Consider the following 16,528-nt stretch of genomic DNA (forward strand, 5'->3'; position numbering starts at 1 on the left):
ACAGGACGGTAGAGAGGCCTACAGTATGGCCATGGGAGCAAGGCTAACCTGTGGACAGTAAAGTAGACCTTTCTGAAACACAAGGAGGCTAAAAGGTAAATGGCAAAGCGCTCCACTGCTGTCAGGCCATTACGATCAGTACTTCTGCTGAGGAAATGCCCCAACGCTCAGAAACTTACAAGATCTGAATGGTAGCCTACTGAGAAATATTGCAAGCATGAGCACTAAGGATGGTCATGTGATGTTTACTGTGAGGTGGTTTAATGCAAATATGCTATAAATTGGTATTTCATCTATAATAAACTGGTATCTGATGCATCTACAAGGAACGAATGTTAAGCCAGGAAATAAATAATCCCGAGGTAAGCTGGGAAAAAAATGCCCCTGTAGCCGAACTACAATAGACACCAATTAGCATACATGCAGTCAACTTGTTATCTAGCTGACTAGCATTCGATGCCATCAATGCCAGCCTGATTAATAATGACACTGAATTTAATAGAGGGCTTCAAATAGTGCAATACTTTTATGCTGTATCTATTGTCTTTAAGAGCAAGATGATGGTAAAGATAAAAACCCACTGGAATACACAAAAAGGCAACATGTATGATCACTTAGAATGCCAGAGGGAAGGAGACACATGGACTCCAGAAAACAAGCAGTTAATTAGGAAATGAGGAGGAATAATTTATTAAAAGAAAATGATATGAAGGGTGAAGGAGAGCGCACAAAAGAGGAGACTCTTTCTCTTCCTTTCCTTTGCTAAGTCCTGTATTAACACAAACGCACATGTGGCACAAACTGGTTTGCATTTTGCATTTGGCAGGCTTCCTGGCCCATTAGCAAATAGTCTGCCATAATAAAGAGACACTCTTCGGGGGACTCAGGTAGGATTATGAGTCCATTATCAGCCAGAACTGGCTACAAATGGACCCTAATTTTCAACTAGATTATAATGCAAAGAATAAAATAACCTTGATCCAAAATGGAGAGCGCTGTGTAGGAGCCTGGGATATGGGTGAGGTTCCTCAGGTCCAGAAGTAAGTATCAGGTGGTCATAGCCTAAAGAAAACAATTGCTGTTTTTTTGCCCACACAAGACAAAGGCTTTGGGGCACCCACAAGAGCATTAACTTCTGCTCTAGGAAGCCATATTGGATTATATAAGGCAGAGAAACATTGATTTTGACTACTGGGGACTGTAGTCACAGCTTTAGGCCACATGGCTTTGAGTAACATGATTAAGAATGACCTCATATCCATAGTGACTGTTTTACTCACCCTGTATTTTAAAATTTCCCCTCCCCTCATCACTTGCACTGTAATTGATTTAAACAAAATGGTTATGAGGCTCTGACTTAAAAGACTTCTGACATCAACCATTCAGACCTTTTCTCATCTCTCAGCATCACTGCGTGATCTATCAAGCTTGTACAGCTCTTGGCCAATGGCCATATTAATTTTCTACTTGAAAGAACACAAATAGAATACTGCTTATGACGAAGGTAGTCAGGGAGCTTGGGGAATAGCTGTCTCTCTTACCGAATAGCAATTAGCTTGGCAAACTGAAACAGTAACATGATTAAATCTGATACCTAGCCAAAATTGCCAAAGGGGGGGAAAATCCCTTATTCTGTTGAAGATGTTAAATGGCTTTTTAAAGAGTGACTATTGATGGTTATATTTGCCCTTGTAGAAATAGTATGGGCATTGTGACATCAGAGTTCTGGTTTCTATGGTGATCATTAGTGATGGCATTTTAAAGATTTTAGTTAGCTTCCAGAGTAGAGGTCCGTGTACCTTACACCTTACATAAAGGAATGAGACAAACTGCTTCATGATGTTAGAAGGAGAGCCTGCTGATCGACATATAGGCAAACACCACGTTTTAAAATACAATTTATCTTAACTAGCTGGGCAGCCACAGAAGCTGTTTAGGTAAACGGCTAAGACACTGAAGCCCTGGAATACAGCTGGGACTAAATAATCACTTTACAGTTCAGCAACAGCTAACAGCTAGTTCCTACCTATACGTTATTTTATAAGCTAGTTCTTTTCAGAACATTGATTTGCCCATTTTTTTTTTATATGCAGAAAGAAGCAATTAATCCTAGTGGAGAAATGGCTTGGAGTCTGAGGAGGGAAGGAGCAGTCACATTCTCCCTTGCAGATGAAGGTCAGTAGTGGAGACCCAGTTTCCTGCCCATCTGAGAGCATGTTCCCAGAAGGCAGCTCCACAACACACATCTTCTTTTGAGATAAGAGTCCGTCTCAGTATGTAGCCCATAATTGCCTTGAACTCACAACAATCCTCCTGCCGCAGGCTCCCAAGCTTTGGGATTATACTTTTATTGTTCCCCTCAATACACCTAGTGATTTTGATGGTGATGAAATAGAATATTTAATTTTTCCTTTTAAATAATTTTCACAGTTAAAGTTTATAGTTAACTTTAAAACTGTTTACTAAGAATTTTATACTTTAAAAGAATTTGAATGCCTCTTGGAAAGGACTTCATCTGACTGCTTAAAGCGGTTTTAATTTTTCTCAGGCAGCTATAGCTGCAGACTGGTTCACCAAGCACATGGTGTACACTTTATAATGAAGACATGGAAATAACAGATGAAAGCACTGCTTTTAAACAGGGAAAATGGGAATACACAGAAGCTCTCTGGCCAGTGACTCAAGTCAGAGCTCTGGTGAAGTTGAGAACCCTATCTAGAGGTGGGGCCCCAGACCATAAATCTAAGTAGCAGAGGAAACCTGCTGCCAAGGTGAAGGGAGGTCATAATGAATCAGAGCGGAAGTTTCAACGTTTTACATAAATGCGTGGTTCTTACAGCTAGGCCAACAAAATGATAAATGACCCTGTCTCTGCTCTCCTCACGAATCATGCTATGACAGAAAGCCATGCCCCACTGTCTGTGACTTTGAAAAAAGCCACGGACTCATAGAGAACATGGAGTTATAAACTGAAAACAAAATCAGAGAAAACAGAGTGGTGTCATGGCTGGAAACTGCCTATGTGAACTTTAGCATCACCAAATACCTAGCTGGGAATGAAATGGAATCCACTAAAAGGATCATCTACGGCATCAGAAAAGAGGCTGGTTACGTGTAACCAGTAAAACCTAACAAGTCCTGTTGAGAACTAAGAAGCCAGACTAGAACCATCACGGATAAACTGATGGGCCTGGTTTTAATACAGAATTAAAGACCATGAAATTCATTAGATCACAGGCTGGCAAGGCTCCCTGCCCACCCCACTAGCCATGTCTTTTCTATGTTATGTCTAATGGCACTGTTCCTGAAATGCAGCCCACGAACAGCAGCACTGTGTGTCATTAGAGATTTGTTTTAAGGATCAGGGTGCAGAGAGCAACTGTTTGACTTTTGTTTTTACAAATGCCAGTTAAAACATACATGTGAGCACGAACACTTGCGTACACACACACCAGCAGCAGCACCACCATACTCAAAAAAAAAAAAAAAAAAAAAAAAAAACAAAGCCAAAGTGAACAAATGGAAAGAAAAAGCAACATCAACACATAGCACGATATTAAACACTTGCTATCCCCCAAGTACTGAACAGCAGAACTCCCGACCAGTGATACACTGTTAAGCAAGAGAGACACAATGCACCGGCCATAGAGCAAATGTGCTCACTGTTTCCTTGTGAAGGCTGGTCAGAGTCAAACAGGAAGTCAAGGAGGCTATGTGCAGTTTTCCTATGACAATGATGGGACTCCCAGACTTCTAAAGAACTCACTTGAGTCTCAAGAAGCTCTTCCAGGTGATTCCTATAGAAACCCTTTCTGGCTTTAGAACTCTCTTCAGGATGCCAGGGAGGAGACCCAGCATTTCAGCCACTTCTCTAAGCGAGTTACTTCTTATTCTTTTAGAAATTCACCACACAGGTGACATGAAATCGAGCTATCATTTAGATTATGATAAAAAGCTGGTGAGGAGGGATGCCAACTCTCACTCAGAAAGACACCCTGCACAGAAAAACAAAAACAAAAAAAAACCAGACAGAGGCTCTTATATGCAACTGGATTTGACCTCAGGCAAGTCAGGGGTCCTGGGTGGATACTTCTGAAGGAAATCAATGTCAGGAAGGCAGTGATGGAAAGTGGAAAACTCGTTAGGCTCCCAAAGACACCAGGAAATCACGTGTCTCAATGCTACCTGGGAATGTAGGGCTATAGGCCAGACAGTTACAACCTTAATGACTGGAAAGGGAGCATAGCACTTGCATAATATTAAAGTCTAGCTTCTTGGATGTGGTCTGAAGGCAATCAGAAGCAGCACACTGGCTGATTAGCAATTGTGGGCTCTCAGCCCCCAACTAGACCTAAAGAGCCAGAATGCACTAAAATGACTTTAGCAAGCTCTGTGGGTGACTCCTAAGAACACTAAGGCCTCCAGTTTCAGTGTTGTCAGCCCCATCCAGACGCACAGGTAGAAGGCATTCTGAGGCCAGATGCCCTTTCCAGACACTTCTGGCCAACTATAGGGTAATCTGGGAGATGGAAACAGTTTCTTACTGCTTGTTCATTAGTTCTGACCTAGCACTTCTTTATGGGACTAAAGTATTGGAGAAAATAAAAAAATCTAGACTTGCTAAGAAATACATTATTAATCTGGGTAACATCAAAAACCCAAGCCAGACTAAACAATTAGGTGAGCCTGTGTGGCTATATTTCTGTAAGAGCAATCATAAAGACCTGGGTACCAGTACTGATTTATTAACTGGCAACTTCTTATTGATTTTTCTTTTACACACCTCATTTCAACTTTAATTTTCATAAAATTTTCTTTTCTCCTCAGGCCACTCATAAGCTTCTAGGATGTGGTAGTCAAATAAGAAAACAAAGTAAATTCTGGGGACAAATGTATCCTAAATCTTGATTCTACATTTCACATCTGAGGTTCCCTAGAGTAACTGGAATTTTTTTTCCTTTAGGGACACCACACTGAAGAATGTGAATAAAAGAAGGTATCCATCATTTCTTGCTTCCTCCCAAATCTCCCTTTTATGTTTCCTCCCCCAACTGTAAGCTATCATTGGTCAGCAGGGGAGGCTCTTCAGGGATTCAAAACACACAAGTCCATTTAGTTGCCTTGGCAAAAGATGGAGAGTTAAGAACACAGTAGGATCAGGAAGGGCTCAGACCTTCTCCCTGCCCTATGCTCCTGAAGACACCTCTATGAGAGCTACCAGCTCAAACTGGAAGGAAGGACATCTTTATCTCTAAAGGTGGAAAGGTGCCAGGATGAACTAGCAGGCCTGCTAAGTCCTGGGTTTATAGCCCTTGGTCCATATTCCTCTATCACATTTTCCCATGACTTTCCACTCTTCACTAAACTTACATTTACATGCATCTCCCAGTCTTCATTTTCCCAGAAAGGTTCCTGTGTTTTACTTAGTTTATATTAATTTTCATACCTTCATCCTGTTGTCTTTGTCCATTTAATTTTCAAATCTATCCTGGGACCCTAGGAGCTGAGGAAAGTTTGTCCCCCACCCTCTCCCCTCCAAGTGAAAAGGCTGCCGCTCGGGGACAGAGGCAACAGTGGCGCATGGAAGGGCAAGAGCTGCACTGGCTCTGAACCGACAACTCAGGCTCCACAGTGTTCACATCTGTCAAAGTCCATCTCCACACACAGGAGCTGGCACAAAGCCACGAGAGGAGCTGACCACAGTGACCACAGGTCAGATAAGCAGAGCATGCACACAGGTTACCGGCCTGGTGCTCTCAGGGACAGTGATTCTAGAAGCTCAAGTTAGTCCAACTGCTCTCAGAAATTCCCCAAGGTTCGAGCGTAAGTCCTTCACTTGTCAGCTTGGACCAATTTTGGACACAGTAATCATACAGAGGCAAGAGAGTGGATCTCATTGTGGTGTCAAGTGTGAAATGTAAACAGATGAATCAGAAACTCCTCTCTACAGTCACCTGAAATCACCGCGATTTTCCCAGATCCATGCTCTTCTAGAGCTATTCTTTCTGCTTCTTCCATCAGGAGCATGCCGAAGCCCTAGAAGGAGGATAAAGGAGTTCCTGATTAAGAAGGGAAGAGAGCCCATTAAGAAAGGCCCACAACGTAACAGTTGGGTCTTCATGTGGGACTCCTAAAGCGGGAGCAGGGGCTGTCTGACTACACTGCCTGCCTTTGCATCCCTTTTCCCTAACTGGGCTGCCTTATCTAGCCTTAATAGACAATGCGCCTAGTTTTACTGCAATTTGATATGCCAAAACTGGTTGATATCCATGGGAAGCCTCCCCTTTTCTGAGGAGAAGGGGTGGATGGGGAAAGGGGAGGTGAGAGGGAGGGACTAGAAGGAGAGAAGGAAGAGGAAGCTGCGATCAGGATATAAAGTAAATAAATAATTTAATCAATAAAAAGAAAAGAAAGGTCCACAAAGCAAAATACAGTTGGTAAAATACATTTTAAAAAGTGATAAAAATCTACCGATGAGTAAGAAAAAAAGCAAGCAGTGGATCCTGCCCAGGGCACGCTCAGTGACTTAGTAAAGAAGCGAGCATTACAAGAGCTGGCATCTGGGTGATGGGGTTGGGTTGGGCGCAGGGCACTTCAGGTAAGGGCTAGGCAACTCCAGCTGACAGGAGTCTGGGGCAACACATCTTATTTATTCAACTCACCTTCCACTTTTTTTTTTTCCACTTCTGAAAAGGTTTGGAATGTGGCAAATTTCTTACATCATCCAATTTGGGGTTTACCCTAAACCTATTATTACTGCTTTTAACACATTTTCCTGAAACTTAAAAATACAGATTTCTAATTTTAGGTTGCTGGGTGTTAGAACAGGGTTTCATACATACTATACAACTTACACCCGTGAAGCACTTTCCTGTCATCACCTCATTTGAGTCCACAGGAAGTGAAGTAGTTTTGTTTGAACCTGATACACTGGGTGTATCTGGTAACCCCTGGAACCCATGGAACCGCAAGGGAGCAACATGGAGACAGAACGCCCTGAAGACTGAAATGAAGCCTTGTTCCTGTGCTGCTTTTTCTCATCCCCCCTCTTCCTTCCCTCCTCACCCTACTTTTCACTTTTCCTATTTCAAACACTCTCTTAACTATAAAACAGTTAGAATTCAGGATGCAGAGTACCTGATGCTGAAATTTAGTGGGATCACGGCTGCTCACAGGAACCACACTTCCATACACATGCAGCTCTCGGACTATGGAGACCCCTCCACCCAGTTCAAACCGGAAGGTTTCCTCGGAGCACTTCCGTAGCCTCAGGAGGCCAATCAGAATGTCCTGCTCAGGGTCCTCATAGGACAGGAAGGTTTCCCAGCCACCATTGGCAACATAATCTCTCCGTACCAACTCAACCTGTTGGATAAAAAGCCATGAAAAGTCTCATTCAGAATCAGAGAACCAAGTTCATTTTTATAATTACATGGATGTGTTTAGGCTAATGTTCAGCTGGGAACAAAGAATGAATCATCACTAATTATGGTTTTTATTTGCCTCCTCTCAAATAGCACAGGATTAACAAGAGTTCATGCCTTGTTCATAGACTATTCTAAACAAAGTAACATTTTACAAATATTTGAACTTAATTAACCTTGTGATTCTTACAGATATCCAGCACAGTGACTGCTTCTCTCTAACTGTATGAGGTCCCATGAATTGTCCCTAAGATAAAACTACAGAGTAAATCACACGCGAAGCTTTTAGGACAACACCCCCACCCCCACCACTTTCAAATTGTCAGATATTGAATGGTTTCATTGGCTAGTCCTTACTTCTACTAAAACCTATGATATATGTGTGTGTGAGGGGGTAGTCCTCGTCTCTTGTTTCACAATAATATTTAAGAAAAGTATAACACTGGACCGGCTCGTGAAACATGCCTAGTGAAGGGATGAATATGTAGAAGTCCCATTGCCAGGCAGTTTCTCACAGAGGAACAGAGGATGGCTGGAAGCGGCATTTCCGTGGTAGCAATCTGTATCTACTCTGACTCCTCAACCCATGGTACAGACGATTCTAGGTACATGATGGTGCAAAAGGTGTACATTCAGAATTCTATATATTTGGTAAGGCTATAACAGACACACCCTATATATGGGTGGATTATACTCAAAGCAAAATCAACCCTTAGCTTAATGCTTGGAATCTAACTAGATAAAGAATTTGCCAAAATGATTAACTGTCAGGTCTGCTTTTTCCCTCAAAAGGCCCTTTAATGTTAACAACAGTTCATGCTAAGAACAGAACCACTGATGCAGAGACTGTCTACTCCAACCTTTCTCATTCTCACACGGGGTCCCAAGAACTGCATGCCACAGAAAATGCTGCACCAGGCTAGAGGTTAAATATGTATAAAAGGGAAGCTATCTGGAACGCCTCAGGTAGCTGAATGCTGAAGGTCTGGGGAAGCCAGTTAGCTGTTGCCATCTTCTCACTGGGTTATTACCAAAGGACAAGAACTTGCCGGTTACATAGCTGAGATTAGCCAGGCCCTCCACGAGAAGGCAGCCACCAGTTATCCACAGCTACTTATACTTGATGCACTCAAATGACTGGAACTCGAGTCCTTACTGCGCCGTCAAGAGTCACTGCAGAGTCCAGTGGCAGCGGAGCAGCTCCTCCTCAGAACATTTCCCAAACTACAGTGCCGATGAAAAAATGAGGTCCAGCCTTGGTTTTCCTAGCCAGGTTATTCCACACTTCAGTGGCTCTCATGGCTACTTTCTGCCCTGCTAAGTTATCCACTCATTTCTGGGTTTGCCCTGTGGGTAGGCGGACCCAAGCTTGGAGCAGATTTAAAGCAGACTGACCTGGTATGGCCGCACTTTGTGATGAATTTCTTGAATTCCAACCTCCCTGGTTCTCACATCTCGGCACTGCCAAAAAACCCAAAGTAGTGACTCATTCATTGTTCATTTAAAACAAATCCTGGGCTCAGATTAAGTCTGGACATAACTTACACTGAAACAGAAGAAGGAAAACTTAACAAAGCCATCCTTATTAAATCTGATGAAGGGAACTGTGTTTTCCTTTTAAAATGAATTAAGAATTCAAAGAGACCATATATAATCTTGAGGAAAAACATTAAGTTAGAAAGTCAGAAAACAGTTTTGCCCAAAGATTTGACTGTGAAAACCCCACACCAAAATGATTGAAATATGTCCCAAAATATGATCACAGGAGAGTAAAAGCAAATTCTTAAATTTTTAAAACCTTTATTATGTATGACATTACTACTTTTAGTATTGTATCATTTCACATATGTCAAAAAGATGCATATAAAGGATATGTTTCCTTGCCAAAGAAAGGACCGTGGAAGAAGGAAGGAAGGGAAGATATAGAAGGAGCCTAGACTCATAGGACACAAGTTGAACTACAATTACAATGGTTCTTGGACGTGAGCACAGCTGGGTGCGCCCAGCTCCTGGGAGACAGTGTCAATGCCATGCCTCCTCTGCATGGTCACGACCTGAAACAACACTTACTCCTACTCCTCAACCCAGTGTGTATCCTATACAGCCTGACACTCATCATTATAAAAGCCTGGCATTATCCAGTGCTGTCTCTACGGCATATTCTTCCTCTACAGAATAAACCATAAATACATTTTCAGGGTTCTAACACTTTCTACCAGTGAGACAGAATCATGCTAGAAAATTTAACAGTATTATGCAAGACAATTTAACAAAGTATAAAAGCTCATTGTTCAGTTTTACAAAAACAAAGTTATTTCCATGCTTTGGGAAACCAACAAACAAGGGCCACCAGTTTCTGTAGCTTATCTACTAAGAACAGATGCTATCTTCCAGTCCACTGCCATACAGGGGACTGTGTGTGTGTGTGTGTGTGTGTGTGTGTGTATGTGTGTGTCTGTGGGCTACCTACACTCAGTCAACTGGTACCTGCTGCTTCCTTCTTGTTCTTTCCGGGAGTTTTTGTTGTTGTTGTTTGTTTGTTTATTTGTTTTAAGGCAGGGGTGATATGTACTTACTTTCTGGTAAGAAACTGCCTATGGGACTTGGGTTTTTGGATTCACTCCTGGGTCACTTAGCAGATGAGGCAGGGTTAAAAAGGAACAACAGACAGGGAGATAGCCAGTACCAGGACTTCTGGCCTCTAGAAGTAGGCTCTGAGGAGGTCAGTGAAGATGGTGCTGAAGGACAGCTGGAGAGTGGAGAGTAGGCACACAGTCTTGTGTGATGCTGTTAATTAGCAGACATACACTTGCTTATTTCTAAACGTTGTCTATTACATTTTTTTTTTAACAAATCAATAATATTCAAATGTTCTCTTCTGGACAACATCTAAAAATTTTTCCTCTATGATAATTTGAGTAAGTCTAAAATAAATTATGGGCAAACCCAAATTGTGTGCTGTGCCATTCTTGGAATCATCTCTCTGAAAGCACAGTCCATGCTTGAAAACACAGTCAACAGATCCCCTCGCCCTCTCCCAACTGATGGCACTGGTTTCTGAAAGCAGAGCTAACTCCTGCTGCACTGGCCAGCCACTGATCCTAGCTCATCTCTTTAGAAGCCCTACAAGGTTCTAGGATGTGTTGGAGGTTGGTCTGATTATGTGTTACTGGCACTCAAGATCTGTTTTGTAAAACTGTCTAAAACATACCTGATTGGTTGATTAGACAGCCTATACCTGGGCAGGGCAGAATGGGGGAGACGTGGGTAAGGGTCCTCCCCCCCCCCCAGGCTTTTGGGTTCAAGAGAGAATCATGGGAGACAGACAGATGGAAAGAGAGGAGGAAGGACGATGCCATGATGGGTTAGCATGGAGAAAAAAAAAGCCCACGTGGGCCAAGAGAAAGGACTCCGTGAAAATGCCCAGATGAAGAGGGTTCAGGCAGACGGCACTGGATGGGCACCAGGACATGCATGGTAAGGAATTTGAGACAGTGTAAGTGAAATACCTGCCTGGCCCAAGGTAAGTAAGGCAATTTTAAATCTACTAGGTATCTGTGTCTCATTTGTGATAGCAGTTTAAGTAATATCGCTCTGATAATCTTAGAGCTAACAATTAATATTATCTAGCCCAACCCTCATTTATATTTATTTACAACAAGGATGCTTCATTTCAAACTCATGTCCCTCCAGAGGCTGCTGAATTAATAGCTTCCTTTGTTTTATTAGGGTCAGGAGAGAAAAGCTCCTCAGTGAATATAAAGCTACAGGTTAGAGAAGTCAGAGGACAACAAAGGGACAGTGGCAGCCTTTGTTGCTACTCCCTTCAGCTTCTACAAGGTACATAGAACACCTCTAAATACACAAACTTTCTGACCCAACTGGTACCAGCATTGCCTGAGAGCGACAGCCCTGGAGACACGTGTGATGAGATTCTTTTTTCTTCACAGTTTACCTGACAGCCACGTTGACTCATACCTGTATTCCAAGATCTTTCATTCTTGCAAAGGCCAGCTCTCGCAGGTTGCCATGCTCTACTCCTGAGCTGACTAGAGGCATTGGAATGTCTCTGTGGGAGGAAAACATCAATTGTGGAAAAATGTAAACCATCTTCCATAGCAGAATAGCAGGAAATTTTAAAAATGAAAAGAGAGAAGCCACACAGCTATGGAGCAGAGAGCAAAAATAGAGTATCCTAAGAAAGAGAGGGAGCAAGGCTGGGAGCATCCCTACACGCCAGCTTTCCCATCAAAGCTGAATTTTACCCACCTCTTAGGGGGGTTGTGAAACACAGCTAATGGAAGTCACATTAGAGAACAAAGCACAGAATCTGCCCAAATGCCTGGGAGTCATTACCTAGATGCCTTTACTAAGTAAAACAATTAAAAGAAACAAACCTCAACTTAATGGAGAGAAAGAACAATTTTGAATCATAAACCACTTTTGCACACACTTTTACTCCCACACAGTAGCTGGAAGTTACGAAGAAGTTCAAAACCTGGTTTCCCTATGACTGTTCTCACAGACTCTACCCCGTTTGCCCAAAATCTAAACCAGAATGGGCTCTGCTTGAGAGTAACAGCTTGCCTAAGGCTGAGAAATTAGATTATCTTCTGCCTTGGTATAGAGGTTAGGGGTTATACTATATTAGCTCCAGAAAGCTGATCAATGAGCAAAAAACCATTTCACGAATCTATCGGGCTCTAGAACCCAGTGGTTTCCATGAGGAGACTATAAAGAGAAACACACCAGGAGGCCCAAAGAGAGAGAGTAATGCAAGGAATATGTTTGTTTTTGACTATGTTTTTTTTTTGTTTGTTTTTGTTTTGTTTTTTTTTGAGACAGGGTTTCTCTGTGCAACAGTCCTGGCTATCCTGGACTCGCTTTGTAGATTAGGCTGGCCTCGAACTCATGAGATCTGCCTGCCCCTGCCACCCAAGAACTGGGATTAAAGGAGTGTGCCACCATAACTGGCTTTGATTATGATTTAACGAGTTGGCACATATGCTTTCTATGGTTTATGTATAGTTTAAGTTAATAATCAGATGAAAATCACACAATGGTTATTAAAGTAAAAATTATTTAGCAAGGAATATATACATTCCTTAAACTTTGCTGCTTATATTATATGAGCCAAATATAAAAAAAAAAATCTAAAGGCCCTTTTACTGTTGAAAATTTTTATAGTAATATGTATAGTAAGATGGAATATTTGACTATTCTCATAGGAGCATACTAATATTTTAGAACTTAGAATATATTTCTAAACACTGTAATATGCATGGTCTGAAATTAACCTGAGATGGTCAGGGCCATGTTAATACTGAATACCCAACACACATTTTGTGTCTTGTTATTTGTGGTAGTTACATCCTACAAGGTTGCTGTGAACAGTGAACTAGATAAAACTGGAGTAACCACTAAGAAATGCAGGGCTAGGCTTCAGCTGGTCAGAGTGTAACCTTGCTTTGTTTGTGTTTGTGTTAAAGTAACTATATGATACACTTACCAGGAGGCTGCTATATAATCTGTGGGACCTAGTACACAGAAGAACATGTAGCCTCTTACTATAAAACTCTAACAATTTCAAGATGGTGACAGTGGGGTAGCGGGGCAGGTGGTAGTCTGTGAGACACACAGATTGGATGTTCTCAGAGATGCTCTGATTACCAGAGAGGCCCTGGCAATTCGAGGCCTTTCAAGGCTGCCACCAGGTCATAAACATTCTAAATTTATGCCTGTCACTACAAGAACGAAATGGCTTTAATGGTCTTTGGTAGTGACATGCCTGGAGCACAGCAGATGGAAGCTCTTGGTCATTAAGGAACAGAAATGTGGCAACTGCAACTCTCAGAGACAGTCTCCTTCACTGGAACTGAGGGACACATTCCTGCACTGGCTAAGCTACACGAAGAGCAGTGCATGATGGATCTCAACTCCATACTCAGACAGGTCGGGTTGTGACCCTCTGATGCTTGGAACTCGGATCAGGCTGCGGTTGACTTTGTTGCCTCATGGAGGCAGGAGTTAAAATTCCTTTTAGGTTTCTCTAAGTAATTCAATCTAGTCTCTTTCCTGGCATAAAGAGAAATTACACATGCGATTATTGGCTTAACAGGTAATATTTCAAGCTTAGAGGTGCTAATATTTACAATTTGCTCATCAAAAACCTTTCCAAATGATGTTTGAAGCTGTTTCTGTCTGAAGTTTCTTATGCGTCAGAAGCATGCTTTGGTTGCAAATTGGTATTCCTAGTCTGACGCCTCACAGTGATTTAATATCATATCGAAGCAGACAGCTGTCAAATAGCCCAGGGGCAGCAGCGCTCTAATGCAGAGCCTATCATGTGCCTGGACAGAATTTTACACTTAATCACTGACTACCCTCCTCAGGGCCAGAATATAGAACCTTACAGCAGGATGTGCCTCATAAAAACACTCAGGACTCAACTGTGAGAAAGCTAAAAAGTATGCAATAGCTTAGAGGCAGGGAAGGGTCGGGATGTAGAAAATAACCAATGGAAACACAACGTAATCTCAGTAAGACAGACAAGCAGAAGAAAAACCCAAAATATGGTGCTTTCACTTGTATTAGCTCCTTTCTCACCATGTAAAGCCTGTATATTCGCCTTTGTTAGCCAACTGTGGCTGGTAGAATATGCTATGAGGTGGAATGACGTAGAAACAGACTGAGTTCCTAAAGGACCATGGCAGAAAGACACCCCTGACTATGATTTCAAGCAAAACCAATAACGTGCAGAATACCCAGCAGGAAGCCTTTCTTTCCTCTACAAGCCCAACTGACAGCCTCTACATCAGGGTGAGGTGTTCAAGGCATGCCAGGACAACAGCAGTTTTCTGACCTGCATTATTTGCCTGAAACTTTAAGACTGAAGCGAGAAACTGGCTGAGTGAAACACCACTTGTTTCAGCCACTGAGCACTGTACCTTTATACACCTGGGGAAAAGCTTTAGTTTATTTTAAATTATGTATATGCGTTTCTGTGTGCATGCTAGTACAGGTACCCATGGATGCCATAAGAGGGTGTCAGATTTCCCGGAGCTGGAGTTACAGGTGGTTGTGGGTGCTGGTATCAGAACTCAGGTCCTCTGCAATAGTAGTGCTTGTGCTCAGTGGTTGAGCCATCTCTCCAGCCTTCCTCTGCACCTCTGTAGTAAGGTTTATGCTGTTTACTTACATTTTCATTTAAAGTTTTATCATCCAGCTCCTGATAAAAGTTTCTTTCTTGAGGTTCAGACATAACAAATTTTACTTCAATCTGAGTATAAATTTTGATACTCCTTGAAATGAAACTTAAGCATTTTAAACATACTTGATGCCATTTCATACCAAGAATGCTGCTGTCAGAATGTTCTGAGTGTCCCATCCTGGCAGAGACTGTCAGCTCCCTACTTTCCTGTCTGTCCAGGTAGGAGGATTCAAAATGAGTTAACATTTATGAATATCTTTTGGGTGTTACCATGTTTGTAATCTGGATCCCATGATTTGTAAATCATATACAAACAAGTCATGTAAGAAAGAACAAAGTGATAATCAGATATAAGACAAAAGCTAATCTCCAGTAGTAGGAAATGCAAATCATACCCTCAACATAGTTAAAGGCATGCAATATTATAGAGAATATGATAAAATTAGGAATGATTTACACAAACTGGCATAATCTCTTTAGAAAACCTTATTAATTGTATCCATATTCAAAGCAAACTCTATCACATTTATGGTTCTCTTTTTTGCAAAAAGGACTTAAAACATTAAAATAATGATAAAAGATATATAGGTCCATTATCATAGACTGTACTAATAGAAGTGAAAATTTTGATACACATTGATTTTAGCTATAATGGAGACTAGGATAATAATCAAAGAGGGCTAGGCATGGTGGACACCCTTTAATCGTAGCCCTTGAGAAGCAGAGGCAGGTGGCTCCCTCAGTTCCAGGACAGCCTGTTTTGTGCATAACGAGTTTCAGCCCAGCCAGGGCTACAGAGACCCTGTCTTAAAAACAAAACAAAACAAAACAAAACAAAACAAAACAAAACAAGGGGTGGGAGAGTAGAGTTCCAGGAGGGGGAAATGAAAAGAAACCTGAGTTAATTTGGTGAGCTCTAGAACCACTTGGGAGACTGGCCTCTGGGAACGACTGTGAGATATTATCTTGCTTAGGTAAACTGAGGCTGGAATACACAACCACTGTAGGTGGGACCATTCCCTAGGGTGAGATCTTGGACTGCATAAAAAGGATAAAGTGAGCTGAGCACAAGTATTTATCATTTTCTTTTCGCTGCCCCAGACTCCTACTGCAACTTCTTCCTTGACACGACAGACTATAGCCTGGAACTGTGAACTTAAAAAAAAGAAAATAAAACAAAAAACAAAAAAATCCCCTTTCAGTGTATTTTATCAAAACAAAATAAAAGCAACTAAGACAACCTATGCAACCCATGCCTAACAATGGCATTTTACTCTGTAAGACAAATGGAAATGAGGCTGTTATGCTGCCATTACGGTATAGCCCTGAAAATGATACTAATATTTCTATTTACTTATTTAAAAGCTTTTAATTAATTATATATAAGCTTTTAATAACTATATATAAAAAGTCCCAGTGTGATGTTCTGATAGCAATACATTGTAGATGGTTATCACATTATTTAGCAATCTATCCCCCATAATATCAATTCTTTGTGACAAGAACACTCCAAATCCTTTCTCTTATCGTAACTGCCTTTTTGTGGGGCAATGGTGCTAGGATTAAACCCAGGGCCCCACCTGCTGGGCAAGCTTTACATGGCCGGGCTACTTCGCTCCCTAACATGTGCACCCTTACAGCTCTATCCACCCTACTGCATCATCACAGCAACCACCCCTCCTACTTAGCTGCAGTTTTGCTTCAACTGATGAATGAACACCTAAGAAACACCAGCCTGGTTCTACTTTACACTTGTGTAAGATCTGTTTGTTTAGACGCCACACTAGTGAGATCATTTGGTGTCTGGTTCTCTGTACCTGGCTTATTTCATGTAAACACTGTCCTATTTACCAGTTTCTGTGAAGATGAATTTCCATCGAACAAGGACATTTTG

General features: G+C 41.7%; 1 protein-coding gene across 2 annotated transcripts in view; it reads right to left on the reverse strand.

Moving 5' to 3' along the window:
• Window positions 1-16,528, reverse strand: part of Elp3 (elongator acetyltransferase complex subunit 3) — a 72,680-nt gene that overhangs the window by 13,360 nt on the left and 42,792 nt on the right. For both annotated transcript variants that reach the window (XM_021654470.2, XM_060391345.1), the window contains exons 11-14: window positions 11,403-11,493; window positions 8,820-8,885; window positions 7,138-7,365; window positions 5,955-6,036 (exon numbers count right to left, since the gene is read on the reverse strand). In XM_021654470.2, coding sequence (XP_021510145.1) covers window positions 5,955-6,036; window positions 7,138-7,365; window positions 8,820-8,885; window positions 11,403-11,493 — 467 coding nt within the window. The remainder of the gene's footprint in view (window positions 1-5,954; window positions 6,037-7,137; window positions 7,366-8,819; window positions 8,886-11,402; window positions 11,494-16,528) is intronic.

This window comes from Meriones unguiculatus, chromosome 9 (genome assembly GCF_030254825.1).
Source record: "Meriones unguiculatus strain TT.TT164.6M chromosome 9, Bangor_MerUng_6.1, whole genome shotgun sequence".
NCBI lineage: Eukaryota > Metazoa > Chordata > Mammalia > Rodentia > Muridae > Meriones > Meriones unguiculatus.